We start from the raw sequence: 18,549 nt of genomic DNA, 5'->3' as shown, positions 1-18,549 counted from the left end.
AGTTTATGTTTATAATTGGCTCTTTCATTCAGCCATGAAAAGACAGGAAACATTATCATCTTAATTTGTAAAACAGATTAATCTACAATTTATTATTACTTAACTACCTAACTGACTACACAGTGAATCACCACGGTTTTAACAGGAAACACTATTTTTCAGTATTGTTTTTTAAGCTCTTTACAATGATGCAGATATTCTACTCAACTCAAACCACCTTAATGATAACCTGATGTACCAACCTGCCTGGTCACACAGACGGGGGTGAAGGCGTTGGTCCCACAGGTGAAGAGTGTCGTCCCACTGATCAATAAAACCCGGATGTAGTTTTGACATTCATCCTACAGACAAATGCAGCACAGCTCAGTTTCTTCAACTTAATAAAATGAAGCCACTGTAAAGTAAAACACAAGCCTGAGTAAATGTAACTGTAATCCGGATTTATTTACCTCTGATTTACCTTTACTCTGACATGAGTGTTTTGTGTCTTCATCGGGTGCCCATTCTGTCGCCTGAACAAAAATGGAGACATTTCAGGCAGATTTTATTGTTTTTTCTGTTCAAGAAATACATCAAAATGCTCCAGTATGAGACATTGCATAAACATAAATGTATAAAGTAGATATAAAGTATTAAATACATTGTAAAGCTAAATTTTTCAAATTTTGTTTGACGCCTGGGAAGTGGAAAAGTTTAAGTTCAAGTGGAAATTCACAAAATTAAGCCACTTTCCTTTATTCATGATAATTTATTAAAAGGTCCTTGTCATTTTTAACCTTTACCATAAATATGAGGACTATGTAACTAAGGAGGGAAGAGGAATTTCAGATTTTTTTAGCAGAACTAAAAAGCAGAACGATAGTTTCAGCTTGGCCGTCCTTACCTGTATGAGGGAGGCGTTGTTCAAACTCAGTCTGAAGAGGAAGTTCCTGTAACACACAGGTTTGTTAATATGCTGGATGGAAAATAAAAAAGAAAAATGTCGACAACACAGGTTTCAGTTGTCTGGTTGAATCCTCTTTATTTGTATTGGTTTTATTTTTGGATGTCTCATAAGTTTGTTCTTGTAAGTCTGACTACAGATGGTGAATAATATCTATGTGCATTCACTAAAATATGATAATTAATTTACTGGAATTCAACAAAGTAAATTTTTATAGCTTTTTAAACTTTCTCTTTTTTATAATTGGAGAATATTTTTTGCAGTTCCACGTTACTGACTCCTTTATGATAAATTAACCCATAAAGAGCAAATAATAATAAACAGACAAAAATACAGTTTGTCATCTTTTCACGGTTTTGGACGTTTGGACGTTCAGAGTAATGAACATGGAAACACACTCATCTTCTACAACATTAAGTCACCAGTAAAACCCATGGAGTTTGATCAGTGACAAGGGATGGAGACACTTGGTTTATGTTCAATTATTGATATAGTTCAATGAAAATGTCACTTTTTCTTCAGTTTTTTTTTTTTTTTTTGTTTCTGCGATAATAATTCCCAACTTTACTCTGAGCTTTTATGAACAGCTACACGATCAGTGAATTAAACATAAAAATAATACCTGATTTTTCACTTAAAAATGCTAAATACAGTTGATAATGTAATAATAAATGGTGATAAATCACTTAAGAAAGGTTAAACATAGAGAAAAAAATAATTTGGGAAGTGCCACAAAAGTAACACTGGGTGTTTATGGGTTAATTTATGAATTTGACTCAGATGCAACTGCATCCTGTTTGTAATAAAATCACATAACGTAAATCATTAGGTTTTTCCTGCTGCAAACAATTACTATATTAGCTTATAACAATCCTATGTTGGTCGACCACTGGAAACAGAAGCTGAGGAAACAGCAGGTGAAATCTGAGGGAAAGTTGATCACTGTGACTCATCTGAAAGAGGAGCTGCAGAAGAAGCTGATCATAACACCTGCACCAACATTATATAACCAGCTTTTAAATTATACTTCATTATTGAAGATGAAACCAGTGGCTTCTAAACATCTATTAAAAAACAGTGTGTATGTGACTTGCTCTGCCAAACAGTTATAGTTTTCCCTTCCATTTCTCATGTGGTTTTATTTCAATAAATATTCCCATCATTCAATATCCTGGTCTACTGTGATTAAGTTCAAAAGTGTGTTGAAAATCCTGACTCTCTCGGATAAACAGAAACAGTGATCGGGTGTGTGTAAACTTCTGACCCTCAGAGAATGTGATATAATAAACAGAGGCTGAAAAAAGAAATTCCATCAACTATTATTCTGAAATTTCCCATCAAAACAAACCGACAGAGGGAAGATCTATTGAAAAGAAATGTTCGGTGTGGTGAAAAACTGTGAATGAATTTAGCCAAGATGCCTGCAAACTTCCGACCTCAGCTTTATGTAGCCTGCAGTGTCGTTTGTGCTGCCTGTATTTATCACCTTGCTCCGACAATGAGCTGGTTTCTGGTCAGGTCCAAAGCCAGCTGGGAGAAATCCTTCACCCCTGAATGAGAGAACTCTGACATCCACGGTCTCAATGCTGGACGGAGAAAGAAAAAGAGGAGGGGTTAATAGATTCAGACAACTGAAAGGGAAGGGAGGAGTCTAAAAAAAAAAAGAAAAAGACAAGGAGGGAAAGAAGAAAAACATTAGGGTAGGAGAGACGATAAAAAGAAACACGTTATCCAGTGTTTGTGTGCGAATCCTTCACTTCTGGCTCCGGGTTTTCACTGATATGTCACATTTCGCCCCAGACTCAGTGAAATATCTAACTGCTAAGTCACCTGATCTTGCTGTTCTGTGTCCCATGAGTCTTTGAACTTTGGGCCAAGATGGAAGTTCAGAAGCTCAGTCTAAAGCTTCAAACCTCACAAGTGGAGAGGTGAGAGTTAATTAGAGTCAGGTGATTTACTAGCAGGTGAATAAAAGAATCAGAGAGTATGATTATGTCTGAGTGCATTTCTATTTTCTTTCAGTATAGGGCTATGAAAATATGAAAGAGCCCATAGAAGTGCAAGAGAGCAGTGGGTTCAAAACTAAATCTAGAATAAAACTTACAATTAATCACATCAAAATTTGCAACGAAAATGCTTCGTAAAGATAAAAATCATCCATCAAAAATAAACCAACATAATTCATCATAAATTTAAATAATTTCCAAATCCAATAAGAGACAAAATTACAGATGGTTCTCTGTGAAATTGATTTAATTTAAAAATTTCTCTCCAGGCAATAAAAAAAAAAACAAAAAACGATGCAGGTGCCTGTAGTGACTTGACTTTATTCGATGGAAAAGTTGTATAATAAAAGTATCCAAAACAATAACAGCAGCAGGTACAAAGCAAACACTTTGAGCTCAATGTGAACTGACAGCCAGTCAAAATAATATCATCAAGCAGCTTTCACAGCCATTAGACAGCTGAGGAGGGACTTCTAATGAGATCACACTGTAGACGCAGAGGATAATGCATTTATTTTTTACATATGAGCCTGGTTTTACCCTGGTGTATAATGTTGAAGTGTCCAGAAGAGTTTTTACTGCATCGTTTTTAAATTATTTCCAGCGTTTCCTGTTATTATTTTAATGTAGATTATTTGAACCTGAGAGCTTTAAACACAGCCAGATTTTAATTAAATCGATATGAAAGCTCTTTTTTGTTTTTAGTAACATTACATCTTTGTTAACACCTCATAAAAAAGTTATTATGACCAACCACTGTGTAAAAGTGATTTAACACTATATTAAACCAAATTGTCTGGTCTTTCAAAGCCACGTTCACTCAGACTGTGGACAATGAACCTATGGCTCATGTCATACACTGAGACCCTGGAGACACACACTAATATTCAGACTATTACAGTTTTCTTTTGTAATTTGTTATGGAAAAAGAGTTAATTCTTTTTCCATCTGTCTGACAAATAAGAGAAGGAAATCTGTATAAGTTCTAGTAGACAGTATGAACCTAATCGGACCAATATTCAGACTTATCTGTTAGTTCAGACCAGAGTACATTACAGTACAGACCTGCCTTTTCCTCATACATTTCTAATCTGGTGTCAGGTGGGACTGCATTCAACAGTATCTGTAATCCTTTGATAAATAACTGGTCAGCTGTGTGGTGCTGAAAACAGTGACAGAAATAGATAAATATGGATAACTTCTCTCACTGTGGAAAATGAATCTAAAATAACAGAGGTGTGGCAACTCATTTCAGGGGGCTGCACGATACTGGAAAAAAACTGACATTGCAATTTTTTTTAACCCTGCGATATATACTGCGATATGAAATAGCAGTGTGGTGCTGATGTAAATGATCAAACAAATTACTTGTTTTTCCTTTGATTGTGGCAACAATTGTCAGGCACTATCGACACAGAGCACATGTTCCAGTATCATCCTTCTTGTAGCCAAAATAATTCCAGATAACTAATGTCGCTTTTCTTTTTGGCACCAAGTCTTCATTTTCGGTTATTTTCTCTTGTTCGTTGCTTGTTTTTCAATGTTGGTACCAGCGACTCTCTCCATGTGCAGGGGCGTGGTCTGCTTCAGCAAACTGATTACAAAAAATTGTGATTGGTGGATCGCTGCACCCAGTGTGTGTCAGGTACCCAGGTTGAAATTAGATGAGAACATGTTGAGTTCATTTGCCTCCTACATTGCAGGACCTGAAATGTGACTATTGCGCGCACGCACATCACGATGACGATGCTCAAACGATATACTGTGCAGCTCTAGTGGATGCATATACACTTTTGCCCATTAAGTTGGAATAAAATATTTTACTTCTTCTCATGAAATGATTGTGACAATGTGATTTATTCTTGATAGATTAAGTGTAACTGGGACTCAGTATGTAATCATTGCACCTGGTCAAAAGTGATTATTGATGTGTATAAACAGCAATAAAAAGAAGAATAAATTCCAAAAAAAAAGATTCCAACTTTATGGGCAACAGTGGAAATGCACGCAGAAAAGTTTCTAATTCTATCCTCTGCAAAACCATGTGAAATGCACAGGAAAGAGCTCAGGTGCTAAAGCTAAGACAATGGTGTAAAAGATATAAGATGATGAAATCTACGTAAAAGACATAAAACAAAAATCATGTACAAAATGTAACAAAACAACAAGAAAGACCCAAAAAAAGGAATTATTTAGAAGACGTATGATGAAAACAATGGAAGGAAACAGACAATGCAAGGGAGAAAGAACATGAGATGAAAATAATATAAAAAACATAAAAATATAACAAAGTAAGTCATGTCATGTTTGATTTTTTTTCCCTGAGTGACACACTGTTATAATTTTGGGTCTTAAGGAGACATAGAGTTTTTTTTTTTTTTTGGTGGTGGTGGTGGTGGGGGGTCTGAAGTTGAAAATGCCTTGGAATCACTGTTAAGGAAAATAATGCAATGCTGTAGGTTTAACTACCGACAGTTTATAAAGTTCTTCAAATGGGCTCAACCTGAAACGTTCCCAGCAGTAAAATGTCATATACTTCTAAAGGTGTCAGTAAAATGGATCCAAAAACATCATAAATAGTAAAACACTGACCAGGGCCATTACACTGCACTATGAAGGCTTTCAATTGAACTACTATAGTATATTTTGCTGATGATACTCATCACTTTTTAATACTTAGTAGACATTTCAACAATAGGGTGTTACACTTGAATATTTGAATACTTCTGACAGTATCTATCTCGTCTGAAAGTTTTGTCGACTGGTCCTGACACTCACCCTGGTAGGAGACGACAGGATGCTCCTTCCTGCTGCAGTTTGCAGGTTTGATAGGTGGTTGCAGTTGTGACAAACACACGGACCAACAGACGAGCAGCACGAGGCCAGAGGGGGAGAGGGCCCACGCCCCCCACCCAGACGTAACCATAGTTACAACCACATCCAGTCTTCTAATTGGTCCTTGGGAAACACCTGTCAGTAGAGAACAGATATGGGTAAGACTGTCTCAATTAACTGTCATTCAGAAACCAATGATTAACTATTTTTATCTGTTCATTTTATGCCACTAGAATAGTTCAACCCTAACAAACATTTATTAGTATTCAACACTCGAATGCATCAACAAAACTTGCATTTCTGTTTGACTTTCAGGCTGTGCAAACAAATATGACAAAAATTTGGCATGAAAAACTTGCAAAGCATATTGAAATGGATGATGACAAATAAAACAGTATCTGTCTTTTCTCCAACTGCGGAAAACAGTATGAAAACAGCGATGAAATATTTACATTTTCTTTTTTGCAGTGAACTGACACATCCATCGTGACTATGCAATAACATTTATTGTAATATTAGACAGATATGAGTCAATTAAGGTGGCTACGATTAGGCTACAGATGCACTACAGTACTGTATTACAGTATGAACCATCTGTAGGAGGCGTAAAAGTCAAAAACATTACCTCTAGTTTCAACATAGTATTTACATGTGGACAAAATATGGCTGCAACTAAAGATTGTTATTTTTGAACAATATAATTATTTTCTCAATTGATCTGTTTTGTTCTCTTTTTTTTTGTCTTGTTTTGTTTTTTTCCTCCTATATTTTGTATTATGTTTGTATCTGAAATAAATTTAACTAAACTAAACTAAAATTGTTTAATATAGCAATTTTTTTTAAATAAAGAAAAGTGGCCTCTAAATGTATTTCTACATGTGTTTTGGTCAATCAGCACCTCAGAAATCCCAATTTTATTGTCTCAAATAAGCTGTAAATTAAAAAAAAAAAAAAAAAAAAAAAAAAAGAAAAATTTGGCATTTTCCCCCCATGAACTAATGGATTAACTGTCACAGCTCAAATTAAAAATTCACTTCCATTCAGTATTTGACATTTGTACAGCCGTCACTGCTCCCTGGTGCCTGTCCATCCATCTGGATTACATGTAATCCCAACCCCCCCCCCCGGCCTGGTGGTCCCTGAGTGTCTGCCCCTTCAGTGTCAGCAGGACTCAGTCATGGCTAAATCAGCTCCAAAGGCCACAGCCGCCAGTCTTTCCAACGCCGGCTCTCAAACCGAGGGTGCCATCAACGGGGCTTTTGATGACTGACGAGACACATTCACAGACAGACTCGGGCTGAGGGACAGACTGGGGGTGTGAACTTTGAACTGGGAGCCACATGAAGGGGCTTTGTGTCACCATCAAAACACATTTATGTCCATCAAACCCCAACCTAGGATGATGATTACTAAGAAAACACTAATCTGCATGTAGTCCGCCAATGTTTTAATTCAGTAAAACCAAATACGACACAGTCAGTAAGTAAACATGTAGAATACTCTATATGCGTCTGCTAGGATATGTAGGTCAAAACAGAAAATACACTTGTTCTACTGTTACAGGGTTAAATTTGACAGTGTTTCTGTGGCTGCAAATAAACTATTACTTTACTAATTCATATTTTATCATTTTTATTCTTATGCTTCATATAGTTTCTGTTGTATAGAGTTGGCTTATATATCAGTATATCTTTTTTAGTTTTGTATTTCTATATTTTTTATTTTTCCATTTTATTTGATGCATATTGTCTTGTGCTGCTGTACATTTGAATTTCCTCCTTGGGGGGGATCAACAAAGTATATTTTATCTTATGTTATAATGGTTTTCTTTGGGGAAAAAATGACTAGAAATCATTATCAAAGTAATTCAAAGTATGTTCTATATGTTACAAAAGCATACGTTAGGAGGAGTATTGTCTGTTTAGAATAAGAGTAAAATATAGAATATTTTCTGCATGTGGTTGTTGTAATCTCGTTAAGATGCAGTGTTTGTTAACATGTTAAATGGAGGATTGTGTGACAGCTTCAGTTTCAGTGGAGACAAATGGCTCAGGCTTGTTAAAAGTTAAAAACAGTCAGCAGAAAAGTAAAAGTGAAAACCTTGAAAGCAGCTGAAAAGTCAGCCATCCCTCGTGGCTGTATATAATGGCATTTTAAAGGGGTTATATTTTACTAAACCCACTTTTATTAGTCTTTGGTTCATTTATTTGTGTATTTGGACCCTAATAGTTCAAAAAGTTTGAATTTGAACTCTCCAGGTGCTGCAATGTTATCTTTACATTCATTTTTCAAAAATCAAGTGGATTTCTACAACCTGTTTCAATTCCCTCTTAATTTGTTACATTTTATAACTCGTTACGTCATGACATTTGCACATATAAGGTTGAGACTTCAGACGAACATTTCTCCAAGTACGGCATAATTGTTTGTCAGCAGCAGCGGTTGTTGTAAAAACTGGAAATATGTCCAAACTTCAAGCCAATTACTTAAAATGTTCAGTTGTTGGTTGAACGGGGCAGAGCAGCACAGCCGACAACCTGAAGGGGGTGGGGCATGAAGTGACTCATGTGCATTTAAAGGGCCAGCGCTCAAAACGACCTTTCTGGTGTCATTACTCAGAAATAAGGTTGAAGACGGACCTGTGGAGTTGAATTAATGAAGAATTCAGACCCAAGCGTAGCATTTACAGTTTATGTAGACCACAGGGAAATGTTTTAAAATGCAGAATTCCACTTAAAAAAAAAGCTAAATATCATTCCTTTAACAATTTTAACTCTAAAAAAGGGTGGCCAGCTCAAATCCAAAACCCAAAGGGTAGAAAATTGGTTTAACTTTAAAATCACAACTTTGTCCTAAACACTTGGAACAGAACCACAGAGTGTTGTAGCTTCTTCAATTAACACTCTCCAGTCCTGGAGCAGGTGGATCTGGGTTATGATCCGTGCATCTCCTGCTCACTCGGGGGTTGTTCAGGCTTTTGAGTGTCACATAATGAAGCAACGGGAGCAGATCCTCCACCCATGACCTCGCTTCTGTTTTACAATGACATCCCTCTCAACATTTACAGACCAGCCGATGAGAGGCCTAATGATCTGTTCAGTAAAAAATAAAAAAGAGGCCACGTCTGAAAACTGTGATTTAAACAAACTAGTACCCGAGCAGAGGTGGTAACTAATCGATTCATCTACAAAAAATACCCAATAATTAGCTAATTTAACCCTTTCATGCATGAATTGTGAGAACCTTAGTCAAGATTTTTTTCTTCAGTGTTTTTATTCCTCCTTAGGCATGAAAAAAACAATGCGATCGAGTTATTTTTTTTTTTTTAATGGAGTTACAAAAATATCCATGCATTTAATTTTTGAAGTAAAGAAATGTGTTTAAAACCCAATATCATAAAGTGATACAATGAAATAAAACATTTTTAATGCTGCTAATCTGATGTCTTCTCACATTTTAACATATTCTAATGCTAGTAATTACTCACTTCATGGAGATAATATGCAAAAAAAAACCTTCTTGTCTAATAAATAACAATTGATTTACACTTAAACATGTTAGTGCAGATCAGGTTTATCTAGAACAGCAAAGTTACAGTAATGGTCTGAATGTCAGTGTATGGGATGATGCATAAGCGTCCACTGTGTTGGCTGATATGGAACTAAAACAACAAAACCCATGAATATACAAGAGAACAGCTGGAGATGAACTGTCCACTGGAGTGACCACTATGCATGAAGGGGTTAATTCACTTTTTAATACGTGAATAATCACTTCATGGTTTTTTAAAGCCAAAAAAACATAAAAATACTCGCTTTTCACTGTTGCTTTTCTTACAGTCAGTCGCTGTAGTTTCATGAGAAATGTTTTGATAACCTGCTTAAAATGAAATCATTGTAATTAGAGATTTAGGCTTTTTTACATGGACATTAAAAAAAATAATACCATGATTTTTTTCCGAATTGCTATTATATGTCATAGGTAGAAGTGTTTGTTTATTCATTCTCTTCTGTTTTGACATTCATATTCAAATAAATATGTCAATCAATCAATATACATAACAAGTACTTAATCAGAATATTACTTTTTGTACAAAGTGTTTCCGCCCTCTGTGATGCATTTTCCTGAATTTCTCTTTGGGGATGAATAAAGTTTATCTGTACAATAATCTGCCATAAATGTAACAAAAGTAGTATTTTTTTCCAGATAGAAAACTGCTAATTTTTCATCAGATATAATCATCAGATACTTTCCTCCTCAACAGTAAAGTAAACTTTTCTTGAAGGTCTCCATCAGCTAAAGGAGATAATCATTCGGATTAAGGGTTTAAAAGATTATTAGGAACCCATTTGTTTTCTATTGATCAGATTAACAACCTACAGTAAAGTGATCCTTCTGATTGGGTCTGTCTCTTGTGTCTGAGGGGGTTTAACATGAGATTCTTCTTCTGATTGGGCATTTATTGTGATTATGACAACACAAGGGTCCATGTTAACAAAGCTACTGAAGGATATTTACATTTTGGGAGATACAACGGAACAAAAAGACCCTACTTCAACCTAAAAGGGTCACTTAAAATTTCTCTTGGCGATATGTTTATTAGGGTTGGTACACATTTTTCTAGGTCAAATTCAAGCACTTTTAAGGGTCATTTTCAGATTTTTGCAGCATAGCACCTTATCGCTGGGGTAAAATACATATTTACACGAATACATATACTCATGATTATTTATTTCACTTTTTATCACAATGATGTACATTGTATTAGGCAATAAACATCTAAAATGATGTTTCATAAGAGCAAAAAGTATAGAAATTGAAGAACGCAAAGTTTTATCCAAAAAAAAAGAAGCCAGTTGGCGTTTTTCAGACACACTCGCACCGAGACAAAGATTAAGATAAAAATGTTCCTGGAATCGACCTGAGAACACCTTCTGATTTTTTTTTTCACTTTATTTTTATTGTTTGATTTCTATACAATAAAAACATGAGGGACATTTGGGATACACTGACCATAAAAAACCACTGTGACTAACAACTGGTTTTAGTAATGTGACGTTGAAATGAAAATGGTCCATTTCTCCTATTTCTCATGACACTGCTCTTCTTGAGTCCTCAATCTGTGGGTCAGACTCCCCATCTCAAACATTCCATTCACAATTTGTAGCCAGTCATTAGTTGCAGGTGGTTCTAATCTGCACCATTTTTTGGTAATAGCCTAATTTTCTTTTTTGACATAAAAAGTTTTATTTTTCAAAATGTATCACCTTTTCGTAAGTAGCTTTGGCTTGGCATCTAAGCTGGCTGAGTTAATATTAAAAATAAATAAATAAATCTCAACATACAGTAGAATTACAATTGCAAGCACTTTCAAGCATTTACACTAAAATTCAAGCTCTTTTCAGACCCTGAAAACAAAGATTCAAGCATTTTCAAGGATTTCAAGCACCCATACAAGCCCTGGTTTATATTCATTTCAACCCAGGTACATTTCGCTGTAATGCAGTTAAAGAGAAATTTACAAAACAAACATGCACAAGTAATACTATAAAATCAGCGTTTGCTTTTTCCTGTTTCCCTGTGGCTGTGAGCATATAAGAACATTGACTGATTCATGGAAAAACACTATAAAGCCAGAAAAAAAACCCTGTGAACTGATTAGAAATACAGAGTGTGATTCATGTGACCTGTATGTGTTCGGGCTGAGGGAGAAAAACCACAGGAACATGGACTGAACATGTGACCTCCACACAGACAGAAACACTGCCAGGACCTTTTTTTTTTTTCCTGGGAGCTGACAAATACACAGCCAGCATACATGAGGTACATTTTATTTTTCAGCATCTACTGCAGCTCTATTTGCATTTTGTCGCCCCTGGCCTGTCGCCCCTCTCAAAGATTCTGGTTAGTAGCTGTTAACATGCCAGCAGAAAGTTAGTGATACAAGCCACAGTGTCCTCCTCTGTCAACATGCCGATTACTTCAATTTTCCACCAGATAAACACCAACACAGAGGTTCATCTGTTACACACATTTTGTAACCTTTCCTGAAAACACTGTAAATGCATTTTATAACAAAAAGCCACAGTGTCACTTGCACATATCGTCTATTTTTTATCACTCTATTGTAAAAATCATTGTATATCCCAACAAGGAAGCAAGCTTAATGTATGCAGATCATAAACACACATAATGGGGATGACTGCAGGAGGGGTGTCATCCACGTGTATCCATTCTGTAAATACTCCCAGTGACAAAGAAATGAGGTATCCATCCAAAGGTAAAGATCATTTGGGCCTTTGTATGTCACTGCAGTCCCAGATGAGGACTCAGCGGGTGACCTCGTGTTGAGACCTATTCGTTCAGAAATGGGTCACGCAGGTAACATCAGATCAAGATTCTATAGTCGTGTGCAGTTGTATGTCCTGTTGCAAACCACCACGATGCCATTCAGAAGTCAGTGCTTAGCAGAATACCCCTAATTTTCTTCAAAGCTTTCAACTATCTTGGCATATTCTCCACCAGTCTTTCACTTTGCTGTTGGGTGCTTTATGCCACTGCTGGCCCAAAAATGCAAGCAGCTTGCGACCATCAATCTTCCTCTTGATCACATTCCAGAGGTTTTCAGTGGTCTGAACATTGGATTGACATCTTAATTTTTTCCAGAGCTGTGTGTGTATCTGCCACCATGGAAATGAACACTGGATTTTAAGACAACATCTCCAAACTCTATACAGAGTGCTTGCCCTTTAACCAAATAAAAATTCTTTTTTCAAAACTGGACTTCATGTACTTTTATACTTGCATGCCTATGTTTTTGGTTGAGATTGTACCTGTTGTGTGTAGTAGAAAAGTTCGTTTTATTATTATTATTATTATTATTATTATTATTATTATAACAACCTTTATTTTAACCAGGAGAATAAAACGCTCATTGAGATTAAAAATTTCTTTTTCAAGAGTGTCCTGGCCAAGACAGCAGCAGCAGCAGCAGCAGAAGTTAACACATAATGGAAAACACAGCCATACATCCACACTAATATACATAAACACAGTGAAAGTCAGTACTAAAAACAAACTTAAAACTGATAAGAACATACATATAAATTATTTTAAAAGGTACTAAAAGTAGAACAACAATGTTCGGTAAAAGCTGAACCCAATTCAAACCATTAGAAAAAACGTCTACACCCACATTTGTCCTCTTCCCATTCATTTTAATAAATGTATGAATGTATGGATGCAAAAATGACAGAAACGTTTTCGAACATATGAAAATCACAAAAGCATGGATATCACATAAACAAGTTTCACTAGCATCATTCCAGTACCGACCGGTTCGTGAAATCATATCAAGTTCTTTATGCTTTCCTTGTGTATTTGTTATCTTTGCGCATACTCTAAAACTCAACTATGCAAGAAACTTTTTTCCATACTTTATTAAGACTTTCACACAAAATTCCAGACTTTTTAAGATCTGGGAAACAGCATTTCAAAATTCCATACTTTTTTAAGACTTTCAAGACCTGCGCAGGCACCCTGTTAAAATAACAACCTTTTTACAGTGGATAAAAGTTCTAGTAAAAAATGCATGGTAGTACAAAACATCAAAGCTTATTCTCTGTTTTATGAAAAAGAAACAGCTCAGCTAGTGCAACAACAAGGCTGTGATGTGTTTTCGGCCAAGAGTGGAGCTTTGTAGCACAGATGTATTAGTCCTCTTACAGACTCACAAACAATTAAGTTTTTAGAATAAATAAGTCAATTTAATTAATGCTCCTAAAGTTTTAAATGGCAAACTGGTGCTATTTGTGGAAAAAGTTAGTCTAGAGCCATGTTAAACCATAACTGCTATGAAATACGATGTCTAATATATTCAGTGCAGTAGATCTTTACACCAACTGATACTCAAGGATATTCAAAAACAACAAATCTTCGGGGGAATTTTAAAGCGTGCATACAACATTCAGAGATCTAAAGAAAGCCTTTCTTCTACAACTTTCTATTCAGGGGCTGTGTTTTTGTCTTGAGACAAACTGAAGCAGTCGAACATTTCAGTCTTTTCAGAAGCGAAAGGGACGGCCCTCCCATGGTGCCTATATATGAATGAGTGGGTTCGACGGAGGAGCGAGTAAGGCTCCGATGAACCTCTTTTGTGGCCGTGCGTCAAGCAGGTTACTGAGCTTGAATACATTAAAGTGGGAGCCACACAGCCACAGTGAAGGTGCTGGTTCTTCCTAAGCCTGGATGAGTGAACCCCTTCAGCTTTTTATAGCGCATTATAAGTTGCAATCTGACCACAAAAGATGCCTGAAAATGCTTAATAGCGCTTCCAGCAGGATTACACAGACTACAAAATGAGCATGCTGAGATACTGGGTGTACATGTTAAGCAAGCTTCATTAAAATCCAGACAAATCCTCTTTACTGCGGTGTTATATGACAGGGAAATTAATTACAAGTAATTATTTCTTCATTCAGAAACCCTTTCATTTGTTCCTCCGTGGCATCAGAAAATACAAGCGTCTGACCTTTGTATATCAGCCTCTTGTCTAAACTCTCTCCACCCGAGTACTTGGACTTCATCCAAATATAATTAAAAGAAACAGTGAATCCCTACCAACACTTTCTCCCTGCCCCCAGACTAAAAATTCCTCTTTAAATAGAGAGCTCTATCATAAAAACGGCTGCTAAAACAAATCCCTGAAAAGCTCTTGGGCTGTAACATATCCCACTTTATCTGTGAGAGCAGTAATATGAATTACCAACAAAGTCAGTTCATGGAGATTTGTTCGTTAGAGCAAATGGACACTGAGAGGGCATCCAAAGTCTCTCCATCAAAATATTCAGAGAGGACCATTTCCGAGGCGGTGTTCTCAGCTCCTTCCTACCGGGGGGTGAATGGCCTCTCTGTGCAACCTGCCAACTATCTGCCAATGGCCGCTCTCTTTTACAAGTGAATAGACTGAGTTTAGCCACAGTTAAAAAGACACACTAACGTGCCATGGCTGCGCCACAATGGGCGCTTGGGTAATTTGCCAAAACTAATGATGCCGGTTTGGCCCCGGCGAGAGGAGGTAGAGAGCAGGAATCCTAAAGAGGCACACAGCTGCACCGATCAACCTCCTCCTATCTCCTCTTTCTCGTCTGTGTCTCCGTCTGCTCTCACATTATGAACTCTTTTATTTTATGCCATAAATGAGCCACATCGCCTTAACATCAAACATCTGCATTCTCCCAAGTTTTTTCACATTTCCTCTGAAAGAGAGCGTTGTAACTAAAGACATAACTCCACAAGGTGAATCAAGTTTAATTGCACCAAAAAGGAAAATAATAAGAGAGATTCATATCTATATTACACTGCTTCAAACCAAACTTCTACTTATGTCTGTGAATCTGATACAAGCACCTTTCTTTACTTGTTGCTGCAATTAAAGCTGTACTAATCAATATATCCTATGACTTTGTGTGATTTAAGTATTTTTGCATCTACCAAAAGCCATATAGACAGATATGTGAAAATGAAACTGTCAACATTTACAGTAAGTATATATTCATGAGCTAACAAGACTTAATTACTTTAATAAGTAATGGTTATTAGAACTCTAACAGACTTGTCACAACAAATGAACCACTTAATAAAGAGAATACTGTAAATAGAGAAGACAGACTCAAGTGTTATTGATTCTTTTTTCAGGTGGTTAAAATACATATTTGTGCTGCTCCTATCTGAGGCAGTGCATCAGTTAGCCTGTGTGTTGGTACTACTGTGCATTCTGACCGCCATCAAAAAGCCATTTGAATACAACATACACAAAAAAAAATAGCAACAATAAACAAGGCTTTTTGCACGCCACACAAAAGCATTTTTTGCTTTTGTGCATACACACAATACAGGAGTAGCAGTTCAAATTGTTTGTTAATGACATATGAATTATCACACCATGTTTAGAGACCACCACAAAGCATAAATCACAGCTGTCCTTAATTACAGTCATTCAATAGCTTTCTATAACAATATTCAGCAACACGTCCTTATGAATGACGAGGCAGCATGTTATTTTGTCACCTACATTAAACACTAGAGCTGTCACAAAATGTTCGATTTATAGCAAAAAATCAGCAACAATTTTGAACATGCATTACTGTTTAACTGAAAAGATGACAATTTGCTTCTCCACTGCACTAATTTGTACAACTTTATAGTCTATTTGTCTTTCAGAGTCAGTGAAACATCAAGAAAGTTCCCTGAAGATGCCAAATACCTGGAGCTTTTTCACGGTTTTCTCCTTCAACCTAACAAATCAACACAGAAATTAGTCACTTAGTTAAATGGAGAGGTTGGCTCTAATCGTTCACTATGTGGAATGCTTTTTCCAAGTGCTTTAGGGTCCCTAGTTTGCAAACTAATTGTGCCTTGAGGGACATTTTTAGCATTCCGAATTGAATTCCTTAAAACAAAACATTATCGGTCATTAGAAGATAGGAGAACTAAAAGCCATGTTCTGCATCTAGATCAGACCCTTTATGGACCAATCGATCCACCCTGACCTCCTCCCTGATTACACACTGAACTACTTTCGCCTTTTACCTTACAGACAAGAGCTATAATTCATCCAGCCACAGGTAAACAGAAATGATTGATATCGCCGCTTTCCTTGTGTGGACAGTCTCAGGCTTTTACAGTTTTCTTCTGTTGCAGCCTTTAACGTTTTACCGTTTCATGACAGACTGGATGGAGTTTGACCCACATTCTATGACCAAAAGCATAAAACTGCCATATGTGATAGCTGAATATGTCATTCCAAATCACCGGGATTAATCAGTTGGTATCTAATTCTTCACCTTTCTGGCTGTTTACAGCAGTTGTGAACCTGGTTACAGAGACTTGAACTCATTCAGCCACAAACAAGTGACAATAACGCCTCATTCAACACTCGTTCACGCCAAAGATGATGGATGGGATGGAGGTCAGGGCTCTGCACAGACAGTTCACTTCTTTAACACCAAACTGGAACAAACACATTTCTACATGGGTCTAGATTTGTGCATAGAAACACTGCCTTGTTGAAACATTAACTATGAACCAAATTGTTTCTCTCCATTAGAGCTGCAACGAGTACTAGAGTAATTCGAGTACAAAAAAATCCTCGAATCTTTTTTTTTGCCTTGAGTATTCGTTTAATTATTAATTTTGTTTAAGTAGTCACTTGCGGTCTGCCCCAGGGATCATGTTCTACACGGACTGTGAACAGTGATGCATGAGACTCAGAGTCAAAAAGTTGGTGATATGGAAGAGAGCGAGGAGACGTCCGCAAAAGGCAAAAAATGTCCAAAGTTAGGGGTCACTTCAAGCTTAAAAAAACACAATCTCGTGCAATGAGTGTAAGTACACATCTGAAGCCAGCAGAGGGTAAATGCCCATCCTCCACTCAATGGTAGCCTAACATTAGCCGATTTAAATTAATGTGATTGCTAACTGAGAAACACAGCAGCACTGGTGAGAACAGAGGCTATGCATCTGTTGTAGTCTATAATAATGAGTCTCAATGACGGCTCAGTGACGGCTTGAGGATGAAATGTGATTACTCGATTCATTGCTGAAATATTCGGTAGAATACTCGACTTCAAAAAGAATCAACAGCTGCAGCCCTACTCACCATTCACTGCTGACTAATTTTTCCATGTATGATGATATTTAATATGTGACTAGCGCATTGACCCATGGGGATCCACGGGTTCTAGATGTGGTAGTTTTTATGTGTATTTATGCGCATTTGTCCAGCAGTCACCACCAAAGCGTTCTGGCCATAGCAACGTAATTGTAAGGCTATTGTATTCCAAAATTACTAATCTCCGGAAACATTAGTCCTATCAACTTGCCATTTTCACTAGTCTCTTCCTTGACCAAAAAAATATAAGTATGCCAAACTGCAGCAGCCAGCTCTTTCTGAATTTTGTGTGAATCCCCGGACACATGGGCACACAGACACACAGAGGCCACTTGGCTTTTGTAATATAGATACTGTGAGTCCTTGTTTTCATATTTTGTTCTATTATTCATTTTGTTGTGTAGAAACTCTGTCAGAACCAAGAAGGAAATATGCATGAAGACAACAAAAACATGGAGGCGAGTGAATATGAACAACTGAGACACAATGAGGACCTTCTGCTAAACTTAGGATATACTTCTGTTCTGCCTTTCTCCATTCACTCCTCCTTTTCATTGTTTTTTGTCTGGCATGCATTTGGTTCAATAGATTTCAACCACACTATGAATTTTAAGCATTAACAAATGAGTAGAGCTGCATGTGATGGATGCCTGTAATGAAAGGCTCTGCTTTTCTACAGAAGCTTCAAAAAACCCATCCAATAAACTGTCGAGTTATTAAGATCCGCTGGACTCTGGACATGTCTGTCATTTGTGAAATAACATGTTAATTTATAAATAACCTGTTAAAGCTAAAACATTATTAACCACTGCAGTAACTTACCGATGGAAGGATCTGAACTATTCGCTCAGTTAAATCCTGGCAGTTCCTTTTTTTTGTTTTGGTTGTTTAACTCTCACTGTACTGAGTAGCCTCTCATTTCTTTAACGTCAAAAAGATTTGACAATACCAGGATTGATCAGGAGCATCAGGCTTGTAACAGAATGGTTCAGGGAGAATGAGACATCATTTTCACACATGGATTAGCCTCCAGAAAGTCCAGAGTCTAATCTGGGATGTGATGAAGACTTGATGCAGAGGTCCAATTCTCCATC

The 18,549-nt window shown here is 36.7% G+C and overlaps 1 protein-coding gene across 1 annotated transcript in view; it reads right to left on the bottom strand.

The window, feature by feature from the left end:
* The window catches only part of LOC115435929 (semaphorin-5B-like), a 57,453-nt gene that overhangs the window by 27,484 nt on the left and 11,420 nt on the right, over positions 1 to 18,549 (bottom strand). Inside the window, exons 3-7 of the mRNA XM_030158563.1 lie at positions 5,728 to 5,919; positions 2,430 to 2,529; positions 884 to 929; positions 450 to 512; positions 243 to 341 (exon numbers count right to left, since the gene is read on the bottom strand). Of these exons, the coding sequence (XP_030014423.1) occupies positions 243 to 341; positions 450 to 512; positions 884 to 929; positions 2,430 to 2,529; positions 5,728 to 5,875 (456 nt within the window). The 5' untranslated portion in view covers positions 5,876 to 5,919. The remainder of the gene's footprint in view (positions 1 to 242; positions 342 to 449; positions 513 to 883; positions 930 to 2,429; positions 2,530 to 5,727; positions 5,920 to 18,549) is intronic.

The sequence above is a fragment of the Sphaeramia orbicularis genome, chromosome 2, assembly GCF_902148855.1.
Source record: "Sphaeramia orbicularis chromosome 2, fSphaOr1.1, whole genome shotgun sequence".
In the NCBI taxonomy this organism is placed as follows: domain Eukaryota; kingdom Metazoa; phylum Chordata; class Actinopteri; order Kurtiformes; family Apogonidae; genus Sphaeramia; species Sphaeramia orbicularis.
This window is presented reverse-complemented; position numbering and strand designations above follow the sequence as displayed.